Raw genomic sequence first — 26,727 nt, 5'->3', positions numbered from 1 at the left:
GTGTTTACCAGAGATGTGCTCATAGGTCTCTTGGAAATAAGTCATTCAGCGTGAAAAAAACACAAAAAAATGACAAATCGAATAAAGAAATCTTAGTCGACTGAGACCAAAACGACCAATTAGATTAGTTGACTAATTGGCGAAGTTTCGTATAAATAGAAACTGCGTGTGTGTGCAGCCAGTCCCGAGATTTGAGTTTGATGCAGTAAACACACTGACTTACAACTGTGTTCAAAGTGAACAATGCAGGTGTGTATGAGGAATAAAACACAGCTATACAGTTTGATATAAAATACCGTTTAATACCAAAATATCTTCATTATATAAATATTGTGCAAAAGATGTAATGGAGGCAGTTTACAATTATCTTGAAAAAACTTCACTCACTTTTACAATGGCACCAAATTATAAACAAATAGTTACAATGACCATCTTTTACAACAAATGAAAATGATGTCTGAAGCAATGCAAAAGCCCTTTTCAACCAATGGACAGAACAATTCAGATTCACAATGTAATAGTGCAAATTTCTTTTGCAAAAGTTAACGTAGCACTTTAAAACACAAGAGGTGGACAAATTAAAGAACAATCTGATAAATCACCACTTTGACACACATTTATCAGATAATCAGTCAGATTATCTGTGTCTCGTCTTGAATCGTGGCAACAAATGGCAAGAAGAGACAAAGTGTCAGAAAAACAGCCATCATAGCCTGATACCAACCAGCAGGGATATAACCGACGTAGAGTCCCTCTAACTGGCATTGAATCCAAACTGTGAACTGTATTAGAGTTAGCATTAGTAATGAAAAAATACAAATTCTCCTTCTGGTACACTAGAACTTTACACAACTACCAAACGTTTTGCAGCATAGTGTAACTTTTTAGACTAATTTGCTTCATTCCAAGAAGCCACTGTCTTCAGTTTGAAAATTAGCTTGAAACTGAATCTAGCGTGAAATGGCAAATGAATCGCAACATGTAACATTTGATTGATCGACTGGTCTATTATTTGTTGATTTATCAATTTATCTGTCAAAGTTATGTTATTGTCTCATAAATATTCGAGCTGGGTTCGTTGCCGGTGCATTCATGGACTTTAGCTTATATCGGAGAAATATAACTTTGGGCATTCCCAAGCTACTAGGGGTGGGTCAGAAAAGGGGGAGGGTTATGTATTTTTTTCTTATTGCTGGTGGAAGGTTCGTCTGACTTTTTTTGGGAGAGCAGGGGAGGGTCTTGTAATTCTTCCTTACCAAAGATTTTTTTTTTTAATTTCCCTTGCAGATTCATTGTATTAAAGGATCAAATGGAATAAGTAATGAAAATGAATATTCCATTAATATATTAAAGTTAAATGTAAAGGTTAGGGTACACCATCTAAAGTTCTTTGTTTTGTCTTTTTTAGTTATTAATGGTCAACCGAGTTGTACCAATACTGTACTTTTGTAAGCTTCAGCATAGCGTTAAGAACAAATTATTTTTAATAAGCCAAAATGTACAAGCCATCGGTGCACTCCTTTTTAAAGGATAAGTATAGTTATTTTAATATGGAATATATTTAGCTAGAGCTGTAACAATAATCGATAAATTGCCAACTTTTTTTGATAATCGATTAATTGGTCTGAGTAATTTTTTTTCAGTCCAAATTCTCTGATTCTCTGATTTTATAGACCAAACAACTAATCAATTAATCGATAAAATAATCAACAGATTAGTTGACAATGAAAATAATTGTTAGTTGCTGCCCTATATTTAGCCTTATCCTTTAACCTGCCACTGAGTGGGAAGGTGAATCTGGATCTTCTGGACACTTTTACAGTCCACTTGTCGTCTTTAACGCAAACAAAGGTGATGACAAGCTTAAAGAATCCATGTGGCCTGAGCTCACTTGAAATTGTAAGGCATACGTAACATTTAGCAACATTCATTGAAATTTAAAGGCTTCAAGAAATACTTTTATGGTAAGCATAAATATTAATAATACATATATAAGTATAGCTTCATCTGCATCACCTCCTATTCAAAGTTAAAGCATCTGTGTGAAGTACTGGGACGAGCTGTTAGGTGTGATCGTGTCTGTAAGGCTAGTTATGAATGGTTTAAGTGTCGGTATGTGTACATAACAAATATACACATATTAACACTTCCATTGTATATACAGGTTTACATCATGTGAAATGCATGTAAGGGCTAAGTGGATGTGTAGGAGGGCTAGCAGAGTCAGAAATCGTCCCTGGTGTCTGTTTTTCTCAACGGGAGAATTTCCTGGGTCTGAATGCAGGAGGGGCGAGCTGATTTGACGCCGTCCTCTCCTCCTCTATCGGAGCCAGATCCTCTGCTGAGCCCCACTTCTTTTTGGGGTGAAACAACGATGCCAACTTCCTGTTCCGGTTCCGTTCTCTGGCCTGAGTGACTTGAAACTCTGAAATCCCAAGAAACCAAAGTTAAATGATTAGGGGAAAACTCATGATTCCCATATTGCATAAACTAAATTTAAGAGATGCAACATTCAAATATGACAGAATATCAGTTTAAAGGAGTAGTTTGACATTTTGAGAAGGCGATGGGCAGATATAGCCTTATGAAGCTTCAAACGCAGTAACCACTGGGGGCTTACAAAGCTTTCAACAGCCCTTCAAGACGAGCCGAATCGTTTTAGTCATTTTAGTCTTGTGTGCAGTAAAAGGCACATAAAGGCATGTAATCTGGGGGTCGTCCTCCAATTGGAAGGTGGGCGGTTCGATCCCCGGCTCCTCTGGTCACATGTCGAAGTGTCCTTGAGCAACATACTTAACCCCAAATTGCTCCCGAAGGCTGTGTGAATGTGAGTATTTAAATCGGGATATGCCTAGTATGGAAGCCTCTGCAATCAGTGTATGAATGTGTGTGTGAATGCTGACATGTAGTGTAGAATGCTTTGAGTGGTCGGAAGACTAGAAAGCAGCCATATAAATGCAAGTCCATTTACCATTCTTGCACAGCATGTTACAGTAAAATAATTAATAGAGGTAAGAAGAGGTACTGGTAGGCAGATTTCGTTAGCTTTGGGCAGAGCCAGGCTAGCCGTTTCCTCTTGCTTCCAGTCTTTATACTAAGCTAACTGGCTGTTGGCGGCAGCTTTGTATACAACAGACGATTGTCTACGAAGTGACGGTAACGATCTTCTCATCTAACTTTTGCAGAAAAGGGGAATATGCATATTTCTAAACAAAAATAGCAAATTTTTTACATGTATTAAAATTGTATACAACTTCAGCCGTAACAAAGACAAAACAATTCAATGACTTTTTCTTACTCTTTATACAGTGGCTAACTCGTCATGAAATGTAAGCCCATGACTCCTTTTCCAAACAAAAAAGTACAGGACTGTCCATTTTATATTACTTTAGTAAGTCAACTTTCTGGGCTACTGTAGAAACATGGAGGACTCCGTGAAGAGGACCCGCTCCCTATGATATGATGTGCTCATTCTAAGCTAACGAAAACACGATTCTTAGTTTCAGGTGATTACACACTAATGAGAACATAGTTATTAATATTATATTCAATTTCTGCTAATAGATTCCCTGAAATCCTACCCAGTGTTCCTATTTAATAAGATTGACAGCTATTATCCATAAAATTATTAATAAAAATGTAATTCAGCAGTAAAAGTATGAGGTACTCACGCAGCTCGCTGTCTTCCTCTGGACCCTCTGGTTCTTTGATGTTCAGATAATGGAAGGCAAGACGGCCGCTGTAGTCCCTTAAGTTTTCTTTGGCCCCTGATAAGGGAAGAATAAAATCTCTTAAAGCTGAGACTAGTTATGGACAGCATCTGACACCTTACACTTAAAGGTATAAGAAATAAACCATGATCCAAAGGTAAACAATACTACCCACTGTCACTCTTATATTGTGAAATCATATATTTTACATTACATCAAGGTTTTAATTTAAAGACTGATTTACTAGTTAATATGCTTATCTTGAATCATGTTCAGTTGAGATACACAAAATAAGGATTTTTCATATATAACTCAAATTCTCCAGTTATGTATTAAAGTACTGATGGGCCTGAACAATACTGCTATTGTGCATTAATTGTGGTGCTATATAAGTTAAATTTAGTTTTTACCGTATGTCGCTATGAGCAGGTCTAGAATGTGCTGATGACCATGTAACGCTGCGATGTGTAACGGCGTATATCCCTGCAGAACAAAAACAAGAGTAAAACAAAAGGACAACACGCAGAAAGAAAATTAAAAACGTGTATTCTGAAGTTCTGAATTATTTTAGGGACAGCGGTGATGCAAACACAACCTCAACAGTCACGTCATTGACACATTAAAGCAGTTTAAAATTGACATTTTTACTTAATGTTGAGTTCAGGGGTTTAACTGGCAAAGTGCTGGAAGGGTTTTAGTACCTACCCCCTGGAGTTTCCCAGGCCCAAATGCAGCCAATGAAAACAGCGTGGAAAAAAAATATACAAATTAGCAAAGGTTATGGAAACACAAGATAATGACAAAAACATAATTGCTTGGTAATTCGCCGAAAATTGCATAGTTCTAGAGTTGTGCATGCTGGCACATAGACGCACTGTTTTGGGAAACAATTAACATGACATGACATGATTTATTAGCAGAGTACTCCCGCAGCCCGACAACACGAGCGGCTGTGATACATTTGCACAGCTGGATCATTTAGGAGCATTACATCACTGAGGGGCACAGAAGAAGAAAGCAGAAGCCATGTTGCTGTCCTGCTGTTACAAGTTCAAATCAAACTACTTACTGTACATACCCATTACTTCCTGATTAACACCTGGATACTCACATGCTGCAAGAAAGAAGAACACCAAATCAGTGATTGTGCACACAAAAGCAAACTGCATTTTGCCATAGAATTAAAGGGCCACCCCACCATTACTCATCATGGAGAGTACTGCAGTTCTCAAATATTTTACGTTAAGTCTGTGTTACAAACTGTGGGCACGGAATGTGAAAAATTAACAAATCCAAATTAAATTTTTAATAACACAACTAAGTAAAAATCCAGCCTTGAAAAAGAGCCTTTCTCAACAGTATGTCCTGTGGTTCACTATATGTTTAGATAAAGTTAGGCCCTGTTCAGACCTAACTTCCGATCGCTCAGATCACATTCGGTAGTTCTGAGAAAATAATTTTTTCTCAGTCTCTAGCTAGCTAACTGCTTCATTTGCTCGTAAATGAAATTGTTCAAAACGCAAACTGGTTAAAAACAAAAATGCATTTGGTCTATGCAAAAAGAAATGATGTACGTGTTTATTTGCACATAGAGCTGGGAAGTGAGATACGATCACAAGTGGTCATTCGAGACACATTCTAATGCCAGGTGTGAACAGACGTACTTAGAGCTGTCCACTTGAGATCAGATCACCCAAGACGGATGTTAATGCCGGGTCTTTCAATGCACACTATTCTCATAAACCTCAGACTATCGCAGGTTAAACGTCAACTAAAGAGACTAGTTGCGATGAGCGATTTCCACTGACCTTGGTCGTGTGGTCATTAATAAATGACTGAATCACGGTTAGCTCTGACATGTCTGTAATAAGAGCAGGACAGAGATGACTGAATCCTGTATAAGTAGGCCGCAGAGATTGCAGCTAAATAGCTGGAAAACTACGTTAGAAGAGCGTGTTGTTACATTATATAGATATGAAAGAAACCAAGTTACTATGATGCAAGTACCTGTAATGCTGGGCTGGTAAACTTTCATGCGAGCTGTAATTTTTAGTATGCCAACAAGTAATCGTTGTTTAGCTTTATAAAAACCATGAAGGTTTCGATTTCTAATAACAACTGCTGTAGTAGATGCCGATTTGTCGTAGAATGTGGAAAGTAAACATCAGAAACATGCTTATTTATTTTTTTCAAAAAGACGGTAGAAAGAAACTTTTGATTGCATCGATATCATGCAATCAAAAGTTTTTGCATACAGAAGCTAGTGGAACAGAGGCTAGCCCGCACTATATGAAAGATGCTTTTGAGTTGCACTATGGGAAATGTAGGATACAGCGTTTTTTGGAGTCAGGATATCTTGGCCTGCATGAATTTTGACCGTCTCTCCGTCTTCACCCTAATTTATTAATTTGTGTACTTTATAAAGTTTTTAAGTTTTTTAAAGTTTAAACAGCCGCAGTATACCCCTTTTTAAAATCATTGTCTAAAAAAACCCAATATGCGTAGAAATCTTTTAATCTAACTCTAGGTAACAAAAATACTGAATAGCTGCATTTTTCCTTTTAAAGAATTATTATTATTTATTTTTTACTTTGACAAAATTATTTAAATGTACATTTTGGTCACAGGTAATTAAAAAACCTCAGATTTGTACTCACAATAAAATTTAAAAAAAAGCCATCAATGTCCAATACTAAATAGCTGGAGTGCCCTTATAATGAAAAAAATATGATACATTTATATAAAAATTGCACTCACTGATTTGGTGTTGACATCAGCACCTGCATTAGCCACCAGAGTGGCCATGTCCTTGTTGCCATGTTTAGCGGCCCAGTGCAGAGCTGTCTGTGTGTGATAAGGAAAGAAGAGTCATTCATAAAATGTACTTCTTCTTCTACAATGATTTACACTATTGTCAGGCATGGTAAGTGCTAAGTAGCATCATTACAAGTTTTCGAAGCTGAGCGGGGCAGCTTCTTATTGGCCGTGCGAGGGCTGAGCGCCAGCTGCACACAGAGGGGAGTGGACGGATGGAGGGATGGTGAGAAGGAGGGATGGAGAGATGGTTTCCTGCCATCTAACAGAGCCTAATTACAAAACAACACAGCACTGTGCCCACAGTTGGGGGGCCCGGCCGCCTGTCACCGGGGGGAAGATTGATGATGTTAGTGTGACCTGCAGAGTGGAGACCCACCCAGACATCAGCGCACTACTGTCAGCACATGTCAAGGAGGGAAATACGGGCCCCTGTGACACCCACATGTCCACATGCAAAGATACTCAAACGTGCGCGTGGATGTGAAAATAATAGACCTGTATGTACGACACACACTGAAAACACACATGCAAACCACATCCACCTGTCGGACTAGAACTGTGATCTCCACAGTTTTTCCCTACACTCTTTAAGCTGCGTAATTACGGGCTATCAACAGGTGAAAGCAGAGCGTCGGTGCAGATGTTGGCTGAGTAACCACATCCACCCCTTCTGAGTCTGACCCTTAACACAGTGAATCAAACAGTAACCGTCACAATTACACATTAACTGTGGACGGATGAAACCTTATACCTCAATCTTGTTAATGTTTTTACTTCTCGAGAAGAAAACTTTCGTTAGCTACTGAAAAGTTGTGGAGATAAAGGTTTTCATCCAACAGCAACAATGTTGAACTTTAAAAATAAAGTAAATCGGGTCAAATGAACGCGCCCTGGCAGAACTGGGAATTTTTCAAAACCAAAACCAAGTCCGTATGTTAAACAGAATTTCTCCAAAGATTTTTTGGCATTACTGCCAAACTGTTGGAACAAGTTAGTATCAATAACAAGTTAAGATCTATAACATTTGAAATCTTTTAACTAAGGCTATACTCGACCAAAGAAATTCTTAGTCGACTAACACTAACACAGATCTCTAAAACTCCACTAAGAATCACACACAAGCTCCACTTTAAATTTTGTGTTTACCAGAGATGTGCTCATAAGTTCTTAGAAATAAGTCATTCAGCATTAAAAAAGCATAAAAAAATGACTAATCAACTAAAGAAATCTTAGTCGACTAAGACCAAAACAGCCGATTAGTCGACTAAAGAGGGGGCAGCTTAACTTTTTCCACTTGTAAACAGAATCACACTTTGCTCAAATAATGTCCTTAATGAAAAATCTGTCTTAAACTCCTTTGAATCACCCTCAGACTTCAGCACTGCCATCTGCGCAATATGAAGTGTGCTGGTAAGCGCTATAAAACAATCCTAGCTTTCATAGCATAGCTGTTTGATTCCAACAATACCTTGCTAGTGTTTTCTGACACACATAATGTATGGCGAGCCCCAGTTTTTGCCTCTCATGTATTACCATTACATCTGAGTCACAGAGCTAAGCATCTGCAAAAAAAACAACCTGACAAGTGTTTCTAGAATCCTCAAAGACTCTTCAAACCATCTGGATGAAAAAATATTAAGATTTCCAACCCGTTTGCCAAGGTGTGCCTCTTTGACCTAATCCAAACAAAGATTGCATCTGGAAATTACTGATGTTGTTGCTTTAATTTATTCAATATAAACCAGAATTTAAACATTTTTCTATCAGTAATATTGGTCTATATTGATGTTGGATTTTCTTACAAAATAATGGGTTCATATTGTTCATGTTTTGTACAAAAAAGTAATTCCCAGCTACATTAGGAAATATAGTCGCAACTCAAGAACCTGGTTAAAATCTTTTTTTCCTTATTAGGGACAGAATATTTTTTTCATCCCCAAGGTTAACGTCTTTGAGGATTCTGGAAATATCCTCAGAACAGCTGTAAGTGTTGTTAAACGACATCACCGGGCCTTTATTTTGCAGAGAAACAGATGTTTAACTCTGTGACTCGTATGTGATGAACAGCACACAGGTCCTTTTGTGTTTAGAAGCTACGACGCTAATTGTGCTAATCGTGGCACAACAAGCCTGTCCAACAGCTGGCCAGAGAAAAATGTGTGTTCGTATCCACTGACGGGAGCAATAGGTAGCTACACCTCTGCGTGTCGTGCGTCTCGGAGACAGATTGTGATGGACGCTGTCTGGCTCGAGTATCTCCATCTCTTTTGTCTGTCCCCTGTCGCATGTTAAGACAGATTGGCCAAAGGGCTGTTTGACAGGCGGCTCGGCGGGTCTCCTGGTGGGCAGGGGTGATGGACGAGGCCGAACAGGATGCGGCGTCTTCCCTTCCTGCGCTTCTCGATTCTGTTCCTGCCCACTGTGGGGTGGCCACCCCCCCGCCACCACCACCTGTCTAATCACTCAGGGACGTCCCTGTCCCCGCCACGCGCTCCCCAGTGAGGGAAGTAGTGGCCAAAGAGGGCTCCCATCAATAATGGCCAGTGTTCCTGACACTTGATGTGGAGGAAGACACAGAGGAGTGATGGGCTAATGATGTACTTACAAACTGTGTGGCAGAGGAAGTCCGTCACAGCAGGAACGGAGGCCCACGTCACGAGGAGAGCAGGGAGAGAGAAAAAGAGAGCATGAGACTTTGGAGTGAGAGGTGTTTAACCTGTCTTCACCTTCAAGCAACTTCACGTTACAAACCGCCGTTTGAAGTGCATATCTATAAAACCACCTGATCCCAACAAACATTTGGTCGGAGCAGGAAACACTTAAGTCCTCCCAGGATGAAGAGTAATCCCTTCAGTCCTGGTCAAACATGTGATTTAGAGCCTGGTATTTGGTACACTTAACATGACTTCTGTTGTAAGGACATGACAAATGCAGATCAAATACAATAACTCCTGGTTTTAAAGACTGGTTCTCATGAGTCTTGTGATTCGAGGTATCTCTGTACGTTATCTCTGGAAAGACATCCACCTCTGCAGAACAGGGAAAGGCCGAAGGCTAAAGGGAACATCAAAGAGGCCTGAGGGGGACTTAGCACCTTCCCAGGGACACAACCAGCATTGTTCTACAATTAATCCCAGCCTGCTCTATTACTTTCAGATTATCTTTAAGTGGGTGAAGTCTTTGTGGGGCATTAAGACTCTCCTTAATCCCCCCCCACATCTCCCTACACTTCAATAGCGGCCGTGCTATCTTGTCCGGGTGGGGATGGCTGAGGCTTAGGGCTACTCTTAGAAGGTGGTCTGCCACGGCCACAGGACAGTGTGAGAACCGTGACACAGGGGAGGGACAACAAACATGAGCTCAAATCTCTTAAGCGCACAGGGAGACAAATAAAAGGATTTGGGTTGTCAGGGGGGCACAGGAGCTAAAAAGCTATCTTTCATAATCCTTTTGATAGTGGACCTTTGAAATGCATGATCTGGATGTTTTAACACAGGGTTCTCAGAATACTATTAGGGGGAAAAGTCTCGGCAGAATGAGCTTGTGAAAGTTACACAAGCAAAACGCGGCAAGTCTGAGAGCGAGCGTCGCATTCTGAGCTACGCAATCACAGATGAGATTTGAGAAACGCAGGCGTAATATGGTCAGTGTGTGAATGCAAGTTGTGAATGAACTCCCATTCCAACAGGTTACAGAAGGCGATCATAGTTATTATTACACCATGATGAAACTTACCCCCTGAAAAGGATGGGCGTGGTCACAGTGTCAGGAGCCAAAGTGTGTCAAAATAAAAGAATAGCAAGTCAGACAAAAATCATATAATAATAAATAGACATCCAACACAATAGTATGAGTTGATGATAACTATATCTACACCACAAAATGCAACATGTCATATACAGTTTGTAGCTATTTTTTCTCAAAGCGCCACATCAAATACTCACTGAGGTGAAGTCCTGGTTCGACCCCACCAAAAAACGACACAAAAGCACATATTAGTGAAACGATTTCAGTTTTGTTCGCTTTGTATTCGTGTCACATTAAAGTATAATTCCAGTTTATAACTTGGATCTTATTTGCATAGTTTTGCCATCAGTTTTGATAACCTTGCACCCACCAAAGTGATCACTGAGATGTGGGAACAGGCTGACACCGCTATAACAAGTCTAACAGGGCAAGAAACTATTGAACCAAAGGAAATAAACTAGGAATTTAAAAGTCCCTTGGTGCATTCCTGTTTAGGTGAAGATTAGGCAAATTAGACCGACAAAATGTGCACTCAACATCATGTTGTTCGTTGTATGTGCTGTTGCATGACGCTGATGTTTGAATGGATGAAACAGGACTGAAAGCTCCTCCCTCCACAGTAACAATGACCTGTTGAGTGTTTGACAGTCATTTATTTCAACTTTAGACAGTTACCGCCTTGAAATGATAAGAAAACTCACTTTGTCCTCTCATCGCCGCTCCCTCTCTCTCATTCACGGTCTAGCTTTCTCAACAGTCTCTCTCGTTCACATTCTCTCTCTCTCTATCTGTCCTGCTCTTTTTTAAAAACTAGTTGGGAAGGCAAACACGTAACTTCTGTTTTCATGTCATTGAAACATCACGAGAAATGTCACATTGACACTAGAGGCGCCCAGTACTACCGTATTTGTGAATGAAGTTGTACTCAAGTTGTGAAAGTTGACCAATCAGCAGTGTTCAGTACTGCAGACTCCACTCCTCTCGTTCCTGTTTCCATTGGAAAGTAATACCTCCAAAGTCGAGACCTTTTTAGTACTTGAAGCTATAGTAGAGAACTAAATTTAGTCCCTGGTTCCTCTGCTTTGAAATGCAAGTGAAGTTCCTGAGTAGATTACAAATGTTATCGTCATTTGATCTTTCTGTAGAAATGGCCTTAGCTTGTAACAAGCCAATTGGTTCATCTAAACCCATTTATTTGGAGGTTAAACCCAAAGTGAACGCACTCAACATGTCAACAGAAATCACTTGTTGTACAGGAACACTGAGTGCACCCATAACTACAGCACGTACAGGAGGTTAAAGTTGAGCCAAGAGGTCGGTCTGTGAACTGTGATGGATGTTCATGTCTGGAGACTCTTTGACGAGCATTTTTCCCTCTGTGGTAGAGTTTTAAAAAAAAATTCAAGGACAGTTTATGTGTTTTTCACTGATTACCCTCTTACAAGATACAAGTTGACAAGCTAGCAAGGCCACAGAGATTTAGTCTCATGTCTGACCCTCGCCTTGCAGGTCATTGCGGTACCTCGAGAGACATGGAGCGAATTTTGGGTAATAATTTTACCGTTCGTCCTTGTTGTTTCTACTAAGCAATGTTTGGCTAGCCTTGGTGTTTGATTAAAACTGTCTGATCATTTGATTGTTTGTTTTTCTTGCCCCATCAGACTTTGTGGTAGCGATATCGCCACATTCCCAGTAGTTATTCCACACAGATGGTCAAAAATATGAAAATCAGATCCAGTGTGCAATAAAAAGGAATTATCCTGTAGTTTTGGTGTTACCTTCTTGTTTGCCAGCGAGGGGTCCTGTCTGAGCAGCTGAGAGAGGTCTGGGACTCGGGCACCTGCAGCGGAGTAGATCCACTCCTTCTCTATAGGATCCAGCTATCACAGAGAGGGGAGGGGAGGGGGAGCTCAGATGTGCACACACACACACACAGACACACACCCTACTATCCACATCCTGTTGTCGGCTCTATTGATAGTGCTGAAGCTACAAACCTCTAATCCATTTCCTACAAATGACTGAGTCACAGCAACTGACACATAGTGGGAGACACCCATGATCACACTGCACATGGTTCAGCAGTTTATGCTCTTACTTCTGTTATTGGTTTAAAGGGATATGAGTAGTGACACCACAGGGAGAGCGGATGTGTATTTCCGAGACCAAACCCTAACAGACATCTATTAAATAAATCCTCTAACCCTTCTGTAATAAGAACACCATTAGATAACCATAGCGAGAGGAAGGAAAAGGACTCACAGCGACAGCAGCGGAGCCCATGCTGCCCGTACTCTCCTCGTCTTGCTCCGACTCGGACTGAAAGACAGGAAAGGCACGACTGTTACTCAGCGGCGACAAAAAGTTATCTGTAATGTATCAGTCATAATGGTCACACGGCATGATTCAGCATCACAGGGCACACACACACACACACACACACACACACACACACACACACACATATCCAGTTTCACACTCTGGTCACATTGCTGTGATGTTTCCCAGCTAACGAGACGTGACCAAAAGGGCGTCAGACAGATAGATAGGTAATGAGGCAGCGAGACAAAGGTGCCGGTTTCACACATAAGGGGTAATGAATAACAATCCAATTAACAATTAACCAAAAAACAACACGCCTACAGTCAGGCCATGTGTTTCCATCACTGTTTCAAGAGATAAAATAATAAATGAACACACCTGTCTAGCGTTGTATAAAAGTGTCACTTTGGCTGATTTATGCAAGAAGGAAAGGTTTTTTTTTTCTTCGTCCTTGACCTGATTGCAAATTGTTCTCAGATCATACAGAGACATGATGTTAAAACACTCGGCCCTTTCAAGTCTCTTGCACAAACTGCCACACGTCAGCGCGCTGAACATGAAAAGTGGAGGGATTGTATTTATCCAGCCGATTCCACTCTGGGACATGTCCATTTTTTTTTTTTTTTGCACTTTTGGTGGAGACCAATAATAACAACCAGAAGAAAAAACATTGTTGGGCATGAAGGGAAAAACTGAGAGGTTACAGGAACTCCCATACTCTTGTTTCTTTTTCATAAATTGTCATTTAAGTTGCTTTTAGGGCTGCAGCTATTATTTTCATCATCAATTCATCTGTCGATTTATTTTTACAATTATTCGTCCTGTCTTTGAATTGTCAGAAAATGCACGTCACAATTTTCATAGCCCAAGCGGTGATATCTTCAACGTTTTGTCCAACCAACAGCCCAAAACCCATAGATATTCATTTGACGATATAAAACGGAGGAACTAGAACCAATAAATGTTTGGCATTTTTGCTTCATTACATAAATGAAACCATTAATCAATTATCTATCCTTAATCGACAAATCGCTACAGCCCTGCTTGTTTTGTCTTGTATTTGACATTATGGAGCCTGGGGAGTTGTAGTAGTAGTAATGTGAAACTGTACTTGAACAACCAAAACTAATTTGAAGAGAGTCTTCAAAGTAAAGGGAGGCGTCAGCTGACCGCTAGTAGAAAGAGGTCACTAATGACATTTCACACAGGGGATTCTCCTTGTGTTCTTTACACGCAATTAGGTCAAGTTAATCATGTTGGATGATTAAATAAGAGTCTGCAGCCTCTCCAGCAGCTCCATGAGGCTGTGCTGAGCTAAACATCAGCATGCTAACTATGCTAAAATACAGATGTTTAGCACATAGACTGTATATAAGAAGTGGACGTAGTGACTGTGACGTCACCCATTGGTTTGTGGACTGCTGTTTACGCTTCAAAATAGCAGTCCACAAACCAATGGGTGACGGCATGGTGACTGCGTCTACTTCTTATATACAGTCTATGGTCTGTACAGAATTTCATGACAGTCCATCCAATAGTTGTTAAAATCAGTCTTTGCCAAAGCGGCAGACCACCAACCGACCGACATTCCTATAGTCATTGTGACAATAACCAAAATTGATTAATCTCAGATGCTAATCTCCAAAAGGCTGAAAGGTAGCTTATTCAAAGCTGGTAGTTTTGGGCCTTACTTAGCAGGGAACTGTAGCTGTAGCTTGAATGCATGTCCGTTACATTGGATCCCTATGGTAACAGGTTTAACAGCTGGGAAAAACATCCACAGGAACTTCTCAAACCTCTCCTGCAGCATGATCTACCACGTGTACCTTTTTGTTCCCCTATTCTTCCACCGTGTTTTTAAAAAAAATAGATATAGAGAAATAGAGATATTTTATTTTTCTACTTTAATAAGGACCCCTAAAATAACTGACACCAAGATATGTACTGAGCAAAAATAAACTTCTATTCTTTTTTCTGGAGGCTAAACTACATCACACTACCATTTCAAAACTTCTTTAAATATATCTTTCGCTTTTATTTACTATAATTTAATTTTTACTTACGTGCCAATAGAAATATATCGGCGCTATCGGTTGAGCTCTAATTGGAATGCATTGTAATTCAAACTGACCACGGCTGCTCCTCTGGACCGAGAGACCAAAATACAAACTAATACAAGATAGAGATGATGCTCTCCTCCTGATTTAGACCTAAACTTAAAAAAAGGAACCAGAGTTTATCTGCCTCAGAGAGTAATCCTGCATTTGGGAGCATGATATTATAAATAAACATTGAGAGAATAACCGCAAAGCTCACAGCCTCAGGTGTTGGGATTGAGAATAAAGTACGAAACCAGCCAGGTAGCTTCTGTAATGTGAAACAACTGTCAACACAATGAGAGCCTTAAATACAAAGTTCAATGGTGTGACTAATACCTTAAGCAAACACACTTAATCTGATTGCTGGTTGCTATATTAACACACTTCAACATATTTCATCTGTCTGTTGGGCACCAGGACATCAAGGAGAGCCACATATCTTTCTCTGGGATGAATCTCAATCTCTTTAATGGGCACAAATGATTATTATCTTTCTAATGAGTTCCAACATGTTGCTGCTTAACATAAAAACAGAGAGATTCATTTAAATGCAGATTCTCCCCCAATGGGTCCTCCTCCCACTCAAATTCAACACACTGCAGGTTACAAATCCAGGTAATTTACTTAGCACCACCTGGTGGGTAAAGGAGGAACCACTAGAGTGACCGGGTTTAAACTCATATAGTGAACCTATGAGATAACATACTGCATTGCCCTTCCTCTGAGCATGTAGAATGAAATGTAACAAAACAAAATTTAAATTTAATTTTCATCTAAACGTCTTTTAAGAATGAGAGGATATTAATTATGAAAACTTTAAATCAAAAAGGTGCCAACTAGTGAGCCTATAGTTATAATACTAATAGTTCATCATTTCCAGACACAACAAGGTTTAAATAGAAATAAAAAAATGAAAACCGTGTTAAGGATGAAGAATATGGCTTCAGTAGCAGTAAAGACAAAGCTGCATAAAGCCATTTACACCACAAGCTCTGAAGCCTACATTTCAAAACATAAACATAATGTAAGCATTGATAATATATTGAGTCAGGCTATTTCAACCTCTACTCTGTTTTGAAACACTAAAAATAGTGTGTAACATTATTTTTCCAAGTTATTTGTTCCAAAATTATATTTTATCATATTTTTTGTAAATGTTAATTTCAATATTCATTTACAGATGTCCTGATGTCTGACATCTGTCCTACCTGATAGTCTAAATTCTGTTTCATGGCTTTGTACATCCTGCCTGGTGGTAAAATAGTGAATATTGCAGTAGGTCAGCACCTCAAGTACTCCTTCATCAACAACACCATTTGTCATGTTCCAAATCTGAATGGATTTTAAAGTGGATGTTACTCACACTGTTAATTATATAAAACAGGATGTTGTTACAATATTTTGTTCATATGAGACAGACATCCTAGGATTGTCTGGGTTTAATTTGTTTTTGTTTTTTTCAGTAGCTTTGGTCAAGTTTGTATTAATATTACTACCACTTTGAGTGGCAGACGCTGGTATATTCATTCTATTTTGACTTCTCTGCTTGCTTGCAAACTAGTTTTCACGCTCTCAATCGCAGCACGTGTTGTTCAGGTGTTTCAACTGACTTGGGTTGGTGGGAACTGCATTGGTGTTATCGTAGCTGGTAGTTTGTTGGTTATTGTGACAATCAAAATACATACGATTAGTAATTTGGAATCCTGTTTGTGTCTATATATGTGGATATATTTATTTCACCAGATCATAATTTTTTTTTTTTTTCAAATGAGCTGAGCTACTCGTCAGTCTTCCCAAGTACCCCTGGTTGGGAATCATTGGTCTAAAGTATGACCTAAAAAAACTTGACAATAAGGATTTTAGAAAAGATGCATGAGTCAAAAACTCAGCATGTATTTGTGAATTTATGTCACAAATACTGTTTGTATAGGGCAGCTTTGAATAACCTGACTAAGGCCCTAACTGCTGTCTTCATATCCGTACTGCACTATGATGGTTATGATGACCGTAACCGATGTGACTTTTTAAGATGAGAGCAAAATTAGGATTAACAAAATAGTGTCATTGATTTTCTGTGGATCAAACTAATTGACTCCTAGTCTCAGCTCAGCATCATATTTCTGCCTCTTTCCAGCCTTGTTTGGCCAGAAAAGGAGTGATATACACAAATATGGAATATAATATTAATAAGTATGTTTTCTTTAGTGTTTAATCACCTGAAATCAAGAATCACGTTTTCGTTAGTTTAGAATGAGTCCTCTTCACGGAGAAAGGACAAACCAAACACTGGCTCTAGAGAGGGCCATTTGCATTTTCACGTTTTTGCGTCAGCCACCGTAGTTCTCCTACACAATTGGCACACGGGAGAAGTTCAGTTGGTTGCAATCTGCAACCTCACTGCTAGATGCCGTCAAATCCTACACACTGCACCTTTAAATCAAATACTGCATGCATACCAACAAGCTCTTGTACTGTATCTGTGGCAACAGTATGCAACACATGCTCTGTGCCAGTGAGTAGCAGCCCAATATCCCAGCCTATCAATCAGCCAAATTGTCACCTTTGACCCCGAATCTTTGTCCAGCTCATCGTCCCCGTTGCTTTGTGCCGAGGGTTCCTGGGTTTGGATAACAGGAAGTTGCAGTAGAGCGTGCTGCGTTATGGCTGTTCCTGTCTGCTGGTCCTACAGGGAGTACAGACATTATGTGCTATAAACTCAAACTTTCTCTGATCTGAATGTGTGATCTGAGGTTAACAGACAGCGTTAGCATTTTGCTTGCTCTTTTTTCCCCCCTGCACCATCTGGGTGTGGATGAATAATGTTTGCTTTAGTGCCTGTTTTGAGCAAGTCAAGGGTGAGGCTATTAAACCAGCAACATAAAATACATTTAATCTTTCAAATCTATGATTAAATGCTCAAGTTTATTGCACGAACAATATGTAAAAGTACGTCCAGAGGATTAGTGTGCATTAAACCGGCAAATAGTGTTTATTTTTCACAACAGTCAAGTGCTTCTATAGCATTAGTTGGGAACAGCTCTGCCTTTTTATGCAAAGACATAAGCCCTTTTGACCTTCTCTTTCTTCTAATAGTGGCTAACAGTAACAGAGCATTTTTCTGTTCCACAGCATTTCTCTGTGTAAAATATCATTAAATGCTGACACATGGTAGTATAGAGGAAAGGCAGAGGACACTAACAAAGATGGCCCTGTTTGGAAATAATTGTGTCATCCACATACAGAGCTGGGTGATGGCAGATTCAGCAATTTGCATTTTTGCACACAGAGTTGTTGCTGAATCATACCAGCTTGTCCCAAAGTTTATTTAGTGTTTTACAAAAATAATAGATTTTAAATTCACCTCTGCAGCACCGTCGGGCTCTCCACATGACATCGGCTCATCCTGTTGTTCCTTCTGGTGAGGAGAAGAAGTCGAGGCGTCCGTCGTGTCCCACTGTACCGTGGCCGGAGCTCTGGCCGGGCTTGAACGTCTCTGTCCGTCCCCGTCTGTCCCGTGATGTTTGGTGTCTCGATCATGCAACATTTGCCTGTATTTCTTCTTTAGGACAAGATACTTCTCACCCTGCAACAAACAAAGAGTCGATTAGCACAATATATATTTGTCTTTCTTGTGTCTAGTAGTTAAGATTTGTAAATAGAACAAAATTAGGATATTCATAGATTCAGTTTTTTTGTAATAAGGAAGGAATAGATGTGATTTTACGAATTTCTAAGTAGGTAATTGAACTTTTTTTGTGGAAATACATATCAGACACAGCTTTTACTAAAGCTACTGCTGTACGTCACATCTCTAATGCCCTTTGAATCCAATTATTCAGGGACCAGATCACAAGGCAGGTTGGTTACTTTGCACATAAATTGTGGCAGGACCAGTTTCGTGCCTCAAGTGGAACAAACCGTTCATTAATTTTGTCAATATCTGAAAATACGTCATAATAATAGCTGCAAGGAAAATGAAAACTGCAGCTGCGCGCGGTCCCTTAGGGGAAACCAGTGGGTTCAAACAGTGCTGTGGAAAAAACAAAACAAAGATTGGACTTGTTAAGTCCTCATGGTGTAACTGGAACGACAACCTTTTAATAGAAGTGATTATAATAGCCTGTTTATGCAACAGTGTTGACATATGAATACAGAATGCATGGGAGCAGATCTTTTTTTCCACAAAAGGTAAAAATATTTGCGTAGTTTACTCACATTCTCTGACTTCACCACAGCGATTCGGTCAATGATGAGCTTGAATTCCTCTCTGTATTTAGCTGCGGGGGGAAAAATATTTTATGTGAGAAACTGAGGTACTAAATATAGCTTCTAATGTCTCGCTTTCAGTAAAACACAAGTGGTTCCAACACGCAAAAATGTCAAATGAGGGCCGAAAAGAACTCAGTTGTTTTATATGGGTAACAAATAGACAGGAATAAAAAGAGCTTGAAAGGTTTGATGTACTATAAAACACTTAAGTATTCCCAGAAGCTGATGCAGCTAGAATGTAATGGTGTCTGTTTACAATAGATGTGGGGTTGGAGAGCTACAGTCTGCAGGATGAGTTGCTGAATTGTGTTTTTGAGGCTGTAAGAGGAAGGAGATCTGTTCCAGGTTACGTCGTTTGGCTGACCAAGCCAGATGCAGCTCACATTGCAAAGAAACAGTTGCGTCAATGAAAATACTGGATCTTTAGCTGGAGGGGGAACCTCTTTCCTCTCTAGCTTGGCTTGCAAACAGATCACAATACATCCCCAAAGGCAAAAACCTGAGTCACTTAAGACTTCCGGTAAACCTTTTCCTGTGGGAACCAAACAAACCACAGCTGACGAGCTGATACACCTCATCAGATAAAGATATCCTCCTTTGTTAACAACAGTGAGCCGATAGGTGCAGACTGTGTGATTAAGAGCTGGTTATCAAGCTACACAAGCGAGGAATTTTTCCAGGCGTAGGTATTCCATTCATGCATAGGTGAACATGGGCATGCAAGCTCAGGGACAATTGAAGTGTTTCCTTTTCCTGATGTGCACGGAAAGAACATTTGTAGTGAGACAGTTGTTGCACCGCTCACGTTCAACAACAGGAAATCCAAAAGGAAGCAGCCACTTACATCTGTCTCAACAAAAGAATTCCTTGCTCGCCAAAGTCAGTAACATAGTATACACACTAGTTATTTATTAGCCAAAGGTCTGCACAAACACGCACGCACCCCCCCCCCCCCCCTCCCCCAACCCCCCACCCCCACCCCAACACCGCTACATTCCCACCATGCCCCAGTTTTCCGATCTAATGAAAAAGCAACCCCATTAGAGGTCTACATCCAGTCATGCATGTGGACTTAATTATGATTAAAACACCATAATCACAATTACGACATCGACATCTGCAACCACATGCTACGGCAGACTTCAAATGTCTGGGAAGCACTTTTCTAATTGGACAGACATGTCAGATGGCGGAGTATCAAGGCAGCTCTCTAAACCTCTGTCAACAACTGCAGTGCTGACATAGCATCTGGACAGTACATGCTGGCAACGGCAATGCAAGGTCACTGTGGATAATCATTTAGGGAGGTTCAAATACGTTTTTGTGTTGGGCGATGCCAAAAGGTAAAGGTACAGTTGAATAATGAATCATTACTAGCTCATTATTTTGTCTTGTGGGCCAAAGATTCTTTGCAATTAAACTGCAGATAGTCTGTCATTAGCGAGTGATGTGTGCTTTGTCTTTTAAGGGTTGCAGTTGTGTCTACACTTAGCTAAAACTAATGCACCGATCAGACTTTTTCAGTCCCGATACTGACACCGATACCTGGGTTTTTGGCAGCAGTCGATACAGAGTACCGATCCGATACCAGTGTTTAATCAATAAGCTGTACGACTCACTGTGGGGAAGTGACTGGGATCGTTCTTTTATGTGTAAGGCAACATCAGGCCGGACTTAAATATGGCTTTCCTAACTTTTTAGCAAAATGTACAAGTAAATGTATAGATATACATTTATTGAATTGTTATTTATTATTAAACCAATAAATCGTACACCAACAACTAGGTAAAGAAATCTTCAAAATTAAGAGGAATTATAGTTCAAGTGTAAACCTTTTTAATGCAGCAACAAATTGGTCAAAACTTAAACAGGATTTCGAATTCCAGTATATAAACATAGAATTGAATTGAATAGATCGGCCCCACTGTCACTAATATCCGATCCAGCTGTTTGAGTCAGTATTGGCCCGATATCCGATCTGGTATCGTTGCATCCCTAAATATGAAATTTGCTAACATTAGCGCTGTACCTAAACATAGATTAATCTGCTGATTGTTCTCTCAATTGATTTAAGTTTTGGTGTATAACCCATCAGAAAACCGTGAAAAATGTCCATCCCAGTAAAATGTCTTACTTTGTTTGACCCACAGTCCGAAACCCCAAATTAATTATAATGTAAGATCAAGAAAAGCAGCAAATTTTCACATTTGGGAACCTGTAACCATGGAAATGGTGCCTTTTTGCTTTAAAAATGATAAACAATATATCAATTATAAAAAATAGCTGCCAATAGATTTTCTGTCCATCGACTAATTGATTAATTGACTATTTGTTGCAGCTCTACTTAACCACCAGAAGTGATTAGACATACCAGAATCAGAATCAGCTTTATTGGCCAAATATGTGTGCACATATGGAATTTTACTCTGGTTTTTCGTTGCTTTCAACATAGGTCTACTTACACAGAAATATACAGCTAAAAACAAGGACAACAAAGACCAAGTAAGACCATATAGCAGCAAATTCCATCTGAAATACCATTGTCAACAAAATGACATACTTACTTTTACATTACTATTTTATACTTACTTATGTTTATATTTATTTTAACTGCACTATTCTATGCTTTAGATTGTCATTTTGCTTTTACATTAACTTGTGTGATTTCTCCTTTTATATATATACTGTACATAAGAGGTGAAGGAACCCGAGACCAAATATTTTCATTTCCCAATGACTTGCTTTTCCTGGAATTGATATATGACAAATAAAGAACCTTGAACCCTTGACCTCCGTAGTGTATTAACTGAGCAAATACTGCATTTTTTTGCTTTTTAATTCAACTTTTTCATTTGTAACAGAAAGATTGTGTTAATATATTCTTTTTTTTAAATATAGTGTAGCTTTAAAGTGGCCTGCAGGAGTTATTACAGGACTGTTAGACTGCATTAGAGCTATAGGTGTACACACACACAAAATGTTACACCCAAAGACATTTGTCTAAAAGAAGGAAGGCATTTTTGGTGTAAGCAGTGATTCAGAACAGTTGCATAAGCATCAGTACAGTAAAGTGGGTGGAGGTGGAGAAGCAGCAGAGAACCACACAGTAAATTCAGTATTACTGAGCTATAATCTCAACAATAGTGAATTAATAATTGTGCCTCATTTTGCTGAGGGACCACAGCTGTGTCTGAGGAGATACTTCATGTGACTAACATGCTGCATGGTGGCATAGTGTTGATGGGTTCAGGGTCCTGTCTGTGTTCAGTTATACCAGGCAGAGCTACAACAACTGGCCTTTTAGGGAGGAAATGACACAATTCCTGCTGGAACTGTAGATGTTTGGAGGGGCTTTTAATGCAAACCAGATGTCTGCTTTTACAACAGAGGAACAATGAAAGGACATAAAACCCGTTTGTTAGAGCAGACTGATGAATGCAGCAGTTTAAATAAACGAATAGTACTAGTCCAAAATGAGAAAAGTGGGATGAATTGATATTTTTGTGCCATCTCACTGTATCGAGCAGTAACGTGACTGTCTGCACCACATCGTGTTTTTCGGGTTAATATTTGCATCCATCTGAATCCATGAGATAACGACTCGCTACTTACCACGTAACTGCAAGTCACTGTGGCCAATAAAGGGCTTAAATGTCCTCAGTATATCTGCATTTCTGACTTTGCCTGAGCTGCCTCCTCCGTAGTAGAAATAATCCAGCAGCGACTCTTCACTTACATCACTCATCTCTCAGCTCCCAGTGTTTATATATATATATATAACGTCTCTGGAGCGACCTGGAGGACTTTCTGGTTAAAAGACGCTTTTAATTCTCTTTTGGAGGCTATTTTTCTCACTCAGCCATAGTGCACTAGTCCTCCTGGCTAATTTGTTGTAGTAACATATCTAAACTTCACTCCACCCAGACGAGCTGCTGCTGCTGCGCCTCCTCCTGTTAACCCTTTAAACACACCAGCATCTTATTGTTAACACTACAGCCTCTGTGTTATTATGATGGAGCTGCTATGATAGTATTATTTTTCCGCTTTCAGTACACTTAGCGTTGTTAAAATGGGCGACAGGCCATACTTTAAAGCGTGTGCGCGTTATACAGATTTTTTTAAGTGGTCCTGAACGTCTCATATTCATGTAGTAGGCTGCTACTCCAAAAAGAGCAATTAATGGTAGAAGGTCTATTTATGTAGTTTTCTTCTTAAAGTGTTTTCAGTGGTGAAAAAAGCACTCAAATCTTTTACTTAGTCCAGGGGTCAGCAACATGCAGCCCTTTAGCCCCTCTCCAGTGGCTCCCTGTGGATTTTTAATAAAATTAGTGGAAATGAATAACTGTTTTTTTGTTTGTTTACATTTTCAATTTTATTTGTCATTGTTGTAGGTCTATGGTAGGAGTATTAGGGCCACATTGAGGAAAAAAAATTAGAATAAAGTCATAATATTACGAGAATAAAGTCATAGGTTTAAGAGAAAAAAAAGTCGTATTATGAGAATAAAGTCATAATATTATAAAGTAGTAATTTTATGTGTTATTTTCTTTTTTTTACCATAAACTTCTGACTTTTTTCTCGTAATATTATGACTTTTTTCTTGTAAAGTTATGACTTTATTCTCGTAATATTATGTATTTTTTTGTTGTAAAGTTATGACTTTATTCTCATAATATTACGACTTTTTTTCTGGTAAAGTTATGACTTTATTTTCGTAATATTATGGCTTTTTTTCTCGTAAAGTTATGACTTTATTTTCGTAATATTATGGCTTTTTTTCTCGTAAAGTTATGACTTTATTCTCGTAATATTATGACTTTTTTTCTGGTAAAGTTAGGACTTTATTCTCATAATATTCCGACTTTTTTTCTTGTAAAGTTGGGACTTTATTCTCGTAATATTATGACTTTTTTTCTCGTAAAGTTATGACTTTATGCTCGTAATATTACGACTTTTTTTCTCGTAAAGTTATGACTTTATTCTCGTAATCTCAGATGTTTTTTTTCCTCAATGTGGCCCTAATACTCTGTAGTACATTTGCACTTTGGCCCTCACTGCATTAGACTTATATACTATATACTTAAACTATAAACTGTGTTACCTTCATCACAATGCTCAAATGTTTTGCGGCTCCAGACAGATTATTATTTAATTTTTTTGGCCTAAAACAGCTCTTTTGACAGTAAAGGTTGCTGACCCCTGGCTTAAGCAAAAGTAGCAATACTACAGTGTAGAAATACTCTGTTGCAAGTAAAAGTACAAACATATAACATCAAAATATACTATACCAAAAGTAAAAGTAGGCTACTCTTTATGCAGAATGGCCCATTTCAGAATAATGTATAGGCTGTTATATTACTAGTTTATAATAATGATGCATTAATGTGCACATTACTTTAGTGTTGCAGCTGGTAAAGGTGCAGCTTATTTTTGTACTTTATATAGCCTACTGCTGGGTATGCTGGGTAGCCTACCTTTGTGAATTTCACCAAGGGATCAGTAAAGTATCATCTTTATTCATAATAACAGAAACATATTTGTCAGGTGTGTTCAGATCAACATTTGCAATTCTGAAAAAACTCAACTTGACAGAGCAGGGGTGCTCCTGGATAGTTTTAACGTGGCCTCATCCAGCAATTGTCATGCGTGTACACTTTCTTGGGAGATTACCTTGTAACACAAAGCGCCAAATTTGATATCTGATTAATTGTTAAAGTCATTTTGAAGCAAAAATGGCAAAAACTAAACCGTTCCATCCTCTCGAGTGAATATTTCCTCTTTTTTTTTTTTTTTTGTCGACTGAGTGTCTTTGGATTTTGGACTGTTAGTCGGATGAAACAAGACATTTGAAGATGTAATCTTGACATTAACATTGTGACATTAAACCTTAAATGAACATCAAATTACATTAAATAGACCAAACAAGTAATTGATTAATTGAAAAAACAATAGGTAGATTAATTGATAATGAAAATAATTCTTAGCTGTAGACCTAGCGGAAGTCTTCTGTGTAGCTTGCGATCATTAAGACAGAGGATTAAAGTATTGTTATCACTTTATCATGTAATACAGTGGCATCTGATTAAAATTTTGACTTGAACTGGGATTTGTCCTGTCTATTATTTGTCTCACAACTAGAAGCAGTCGTCGCAGGTTCTCCCTGTTATGTTTAGTTGGCTTAATTGCAAACATTTAGAGAAAGGTTTGGCACATGACATAACCCCATTTTTAGGCCTTTTTTCAAAGAATCAAACTTTCAAAAGTGAAATATAGTTTTTGGTTAAAGTACAGATATTCGACTTTGCATGGTGGTTGCAATTGTACGGTGGCCCTGAGAGTTTAACGCACTGCAAATTAGGAAAACACATGCAAATGGACACAACACAAGCAAATGGAGACACATGAAAACATCAATTTGAGGACACATGCACAGTATTTAGAAAAAGCGCTGCAAGAGGCTCAAATTGGTAACGTTGTTTCTTCACTTGCTTGTGTTGTGTCTATTTGCATGTGTTTTCTTAATTTGTAGTGCGTACTGTACATTTGGATCCCAAATTGTAAACTTGTAAACAGCCCCCAGTCCCTGCTTGTCCCCCCCCCCCCGTACGCACCAGTGATAATGGTTGAGGGCCAGTCAGTTCAGGTATTAGACACACAGCACATTGTCAGATTAATTGTGTGATTGTGCTGTGAATATTAAATGTGTCGGACTTGCCCGTTAATCCCTTGGTCCATGGCTTCTCTTTGAACGACTTTCCATTTAATTTAGAAATGGTTGATTTGTATTTCATGTTTTAGGCTGCTGCTCTAAGAAGACAATATTGTAATTACAGTAAGCTTCTTATAAGCCGATACAATTATTGAGGTGAGGAGTTTATATTGTCGCGTGAAAGTGGGACCTTATGCTCTTTCAATTTAGAAAACAACACAACTTTTACCAGGATAAAGACATTTGATCCTCTAAGCATATGCCACGTCTTTGTGGAATGAATTTATGCCAGAGAGCAGCTGGCAATACATTATCACCTAGCTACTACTGTCAGGGGAAAAAAACAAAGCAGAGGAAGTATCAGCCGTGATTCTTTTCATCACAGCATCCAAACAGACCTGTGGTGGAAGAAGTATTCGGATATTTTTACTTAAGTAAAAGTACCAATACAAAAATGTAAAAATTCTCTATTGCAAGTAAAAGTCCTGCATGTAAAATCCTTCTCGAATAAAAGTACACAAGTATTATCAGCTACATTTACCAAAAGTAGTACAAGTGAAAGTACTCATTCTGCAGAAAAATTGCTGATTGCGACTAATGACTAGATTGTTGATACTGATGCACCAATAACATTTTACTATTGTAGCTGGAAGAGGTGGAGTTTATCGCTTTTAGATACAGTTAGGTAGTGTAGTCCAGTCAGGCCCTTCCAAAGGGTCCCAAGATGAATCTGAGGGGTCTTGACATGATTAATGTGGCAGGAAAGAAGAAAACACAAAGTTCTGAATGATACACAAATCTGTTTCTTTTTTTCTTTTTTACTTTTCTGTCATCTTTGACATATTTGTTAAACATATTAATTTGGGCCTCAAACAGCTATAGCTACTATCGATCTATCTATCTATATCTCTATATCTATCTATCTCTATATCTATCTATCTTTATCTATCTATATCTATATATCTATCTCTCTATCTATCTATCTGTCTATCTGTTTATCTATCTGTCTATCTGTCTATCTCTATATCTGTCTGAACATAATTGTAGCATAATG

The 26,727-nt window shown here is 38.9% G+C and overlaps 1 protein-coding gene across 1 annotated transcript; it reads right to left on the bottom strand.

Annotated features, from left to right (window-relative positions):
- Window positions 1–281: 281 nt before the first annotated feature.
- On the bottom strand, window positions 282–22,879 carry LOC141772372 (uncharacterized). Its single transcript, XM_074643288.1, has 10 exons — window positions 22,577–22,879; window positions 18,911–18,972; window positions 18,057–18,278; window positions 17,256–17,378; window positions 12,537–12,593; window positions 12,041–12,154; window positions 6,462–6,560; window positions 4,121–4,193; window positions 3,672–3,767; window positions 282–2,425 (listed from the first exon to the last, which is right to left on the bottom strand). The coding sequence occupies exons 1-10, from the start codon at window positions 22,707–22,709 to the stop codon at window positions 2,253–2,255; spliced, it is 1,152 nt and encodes a 383-aa protein (XP_074499389.1). The 5' UTR covers window positions 22,710–22,879; the 3' UTR covers window positions 282–2,252.
- Window positions 22,880–26,727: the final 3,848 nt, after the last annotated feature.

The sequence above is a fragment of the Sebastes fasciatus genome, chromosome 8, assembly GCF_043250625.1.
Source record: "Sebastes fasciatus isolate fSebFas1 chromosome 8, fSebFas1.pri, whole genome shotgun sequence".
NCBI classification, from domain to species: domain Eukaryota; kingdom Metazoa; phylum Chordata; class Actinopteri; order Perciformes; family Sebastidae; genus Sebastes; species Sebastes fasciatus.
Note: the sequence above shows the minus strand (reverse complement) of the source record. Positions and strands in the feature narration are given on the sequence as shown.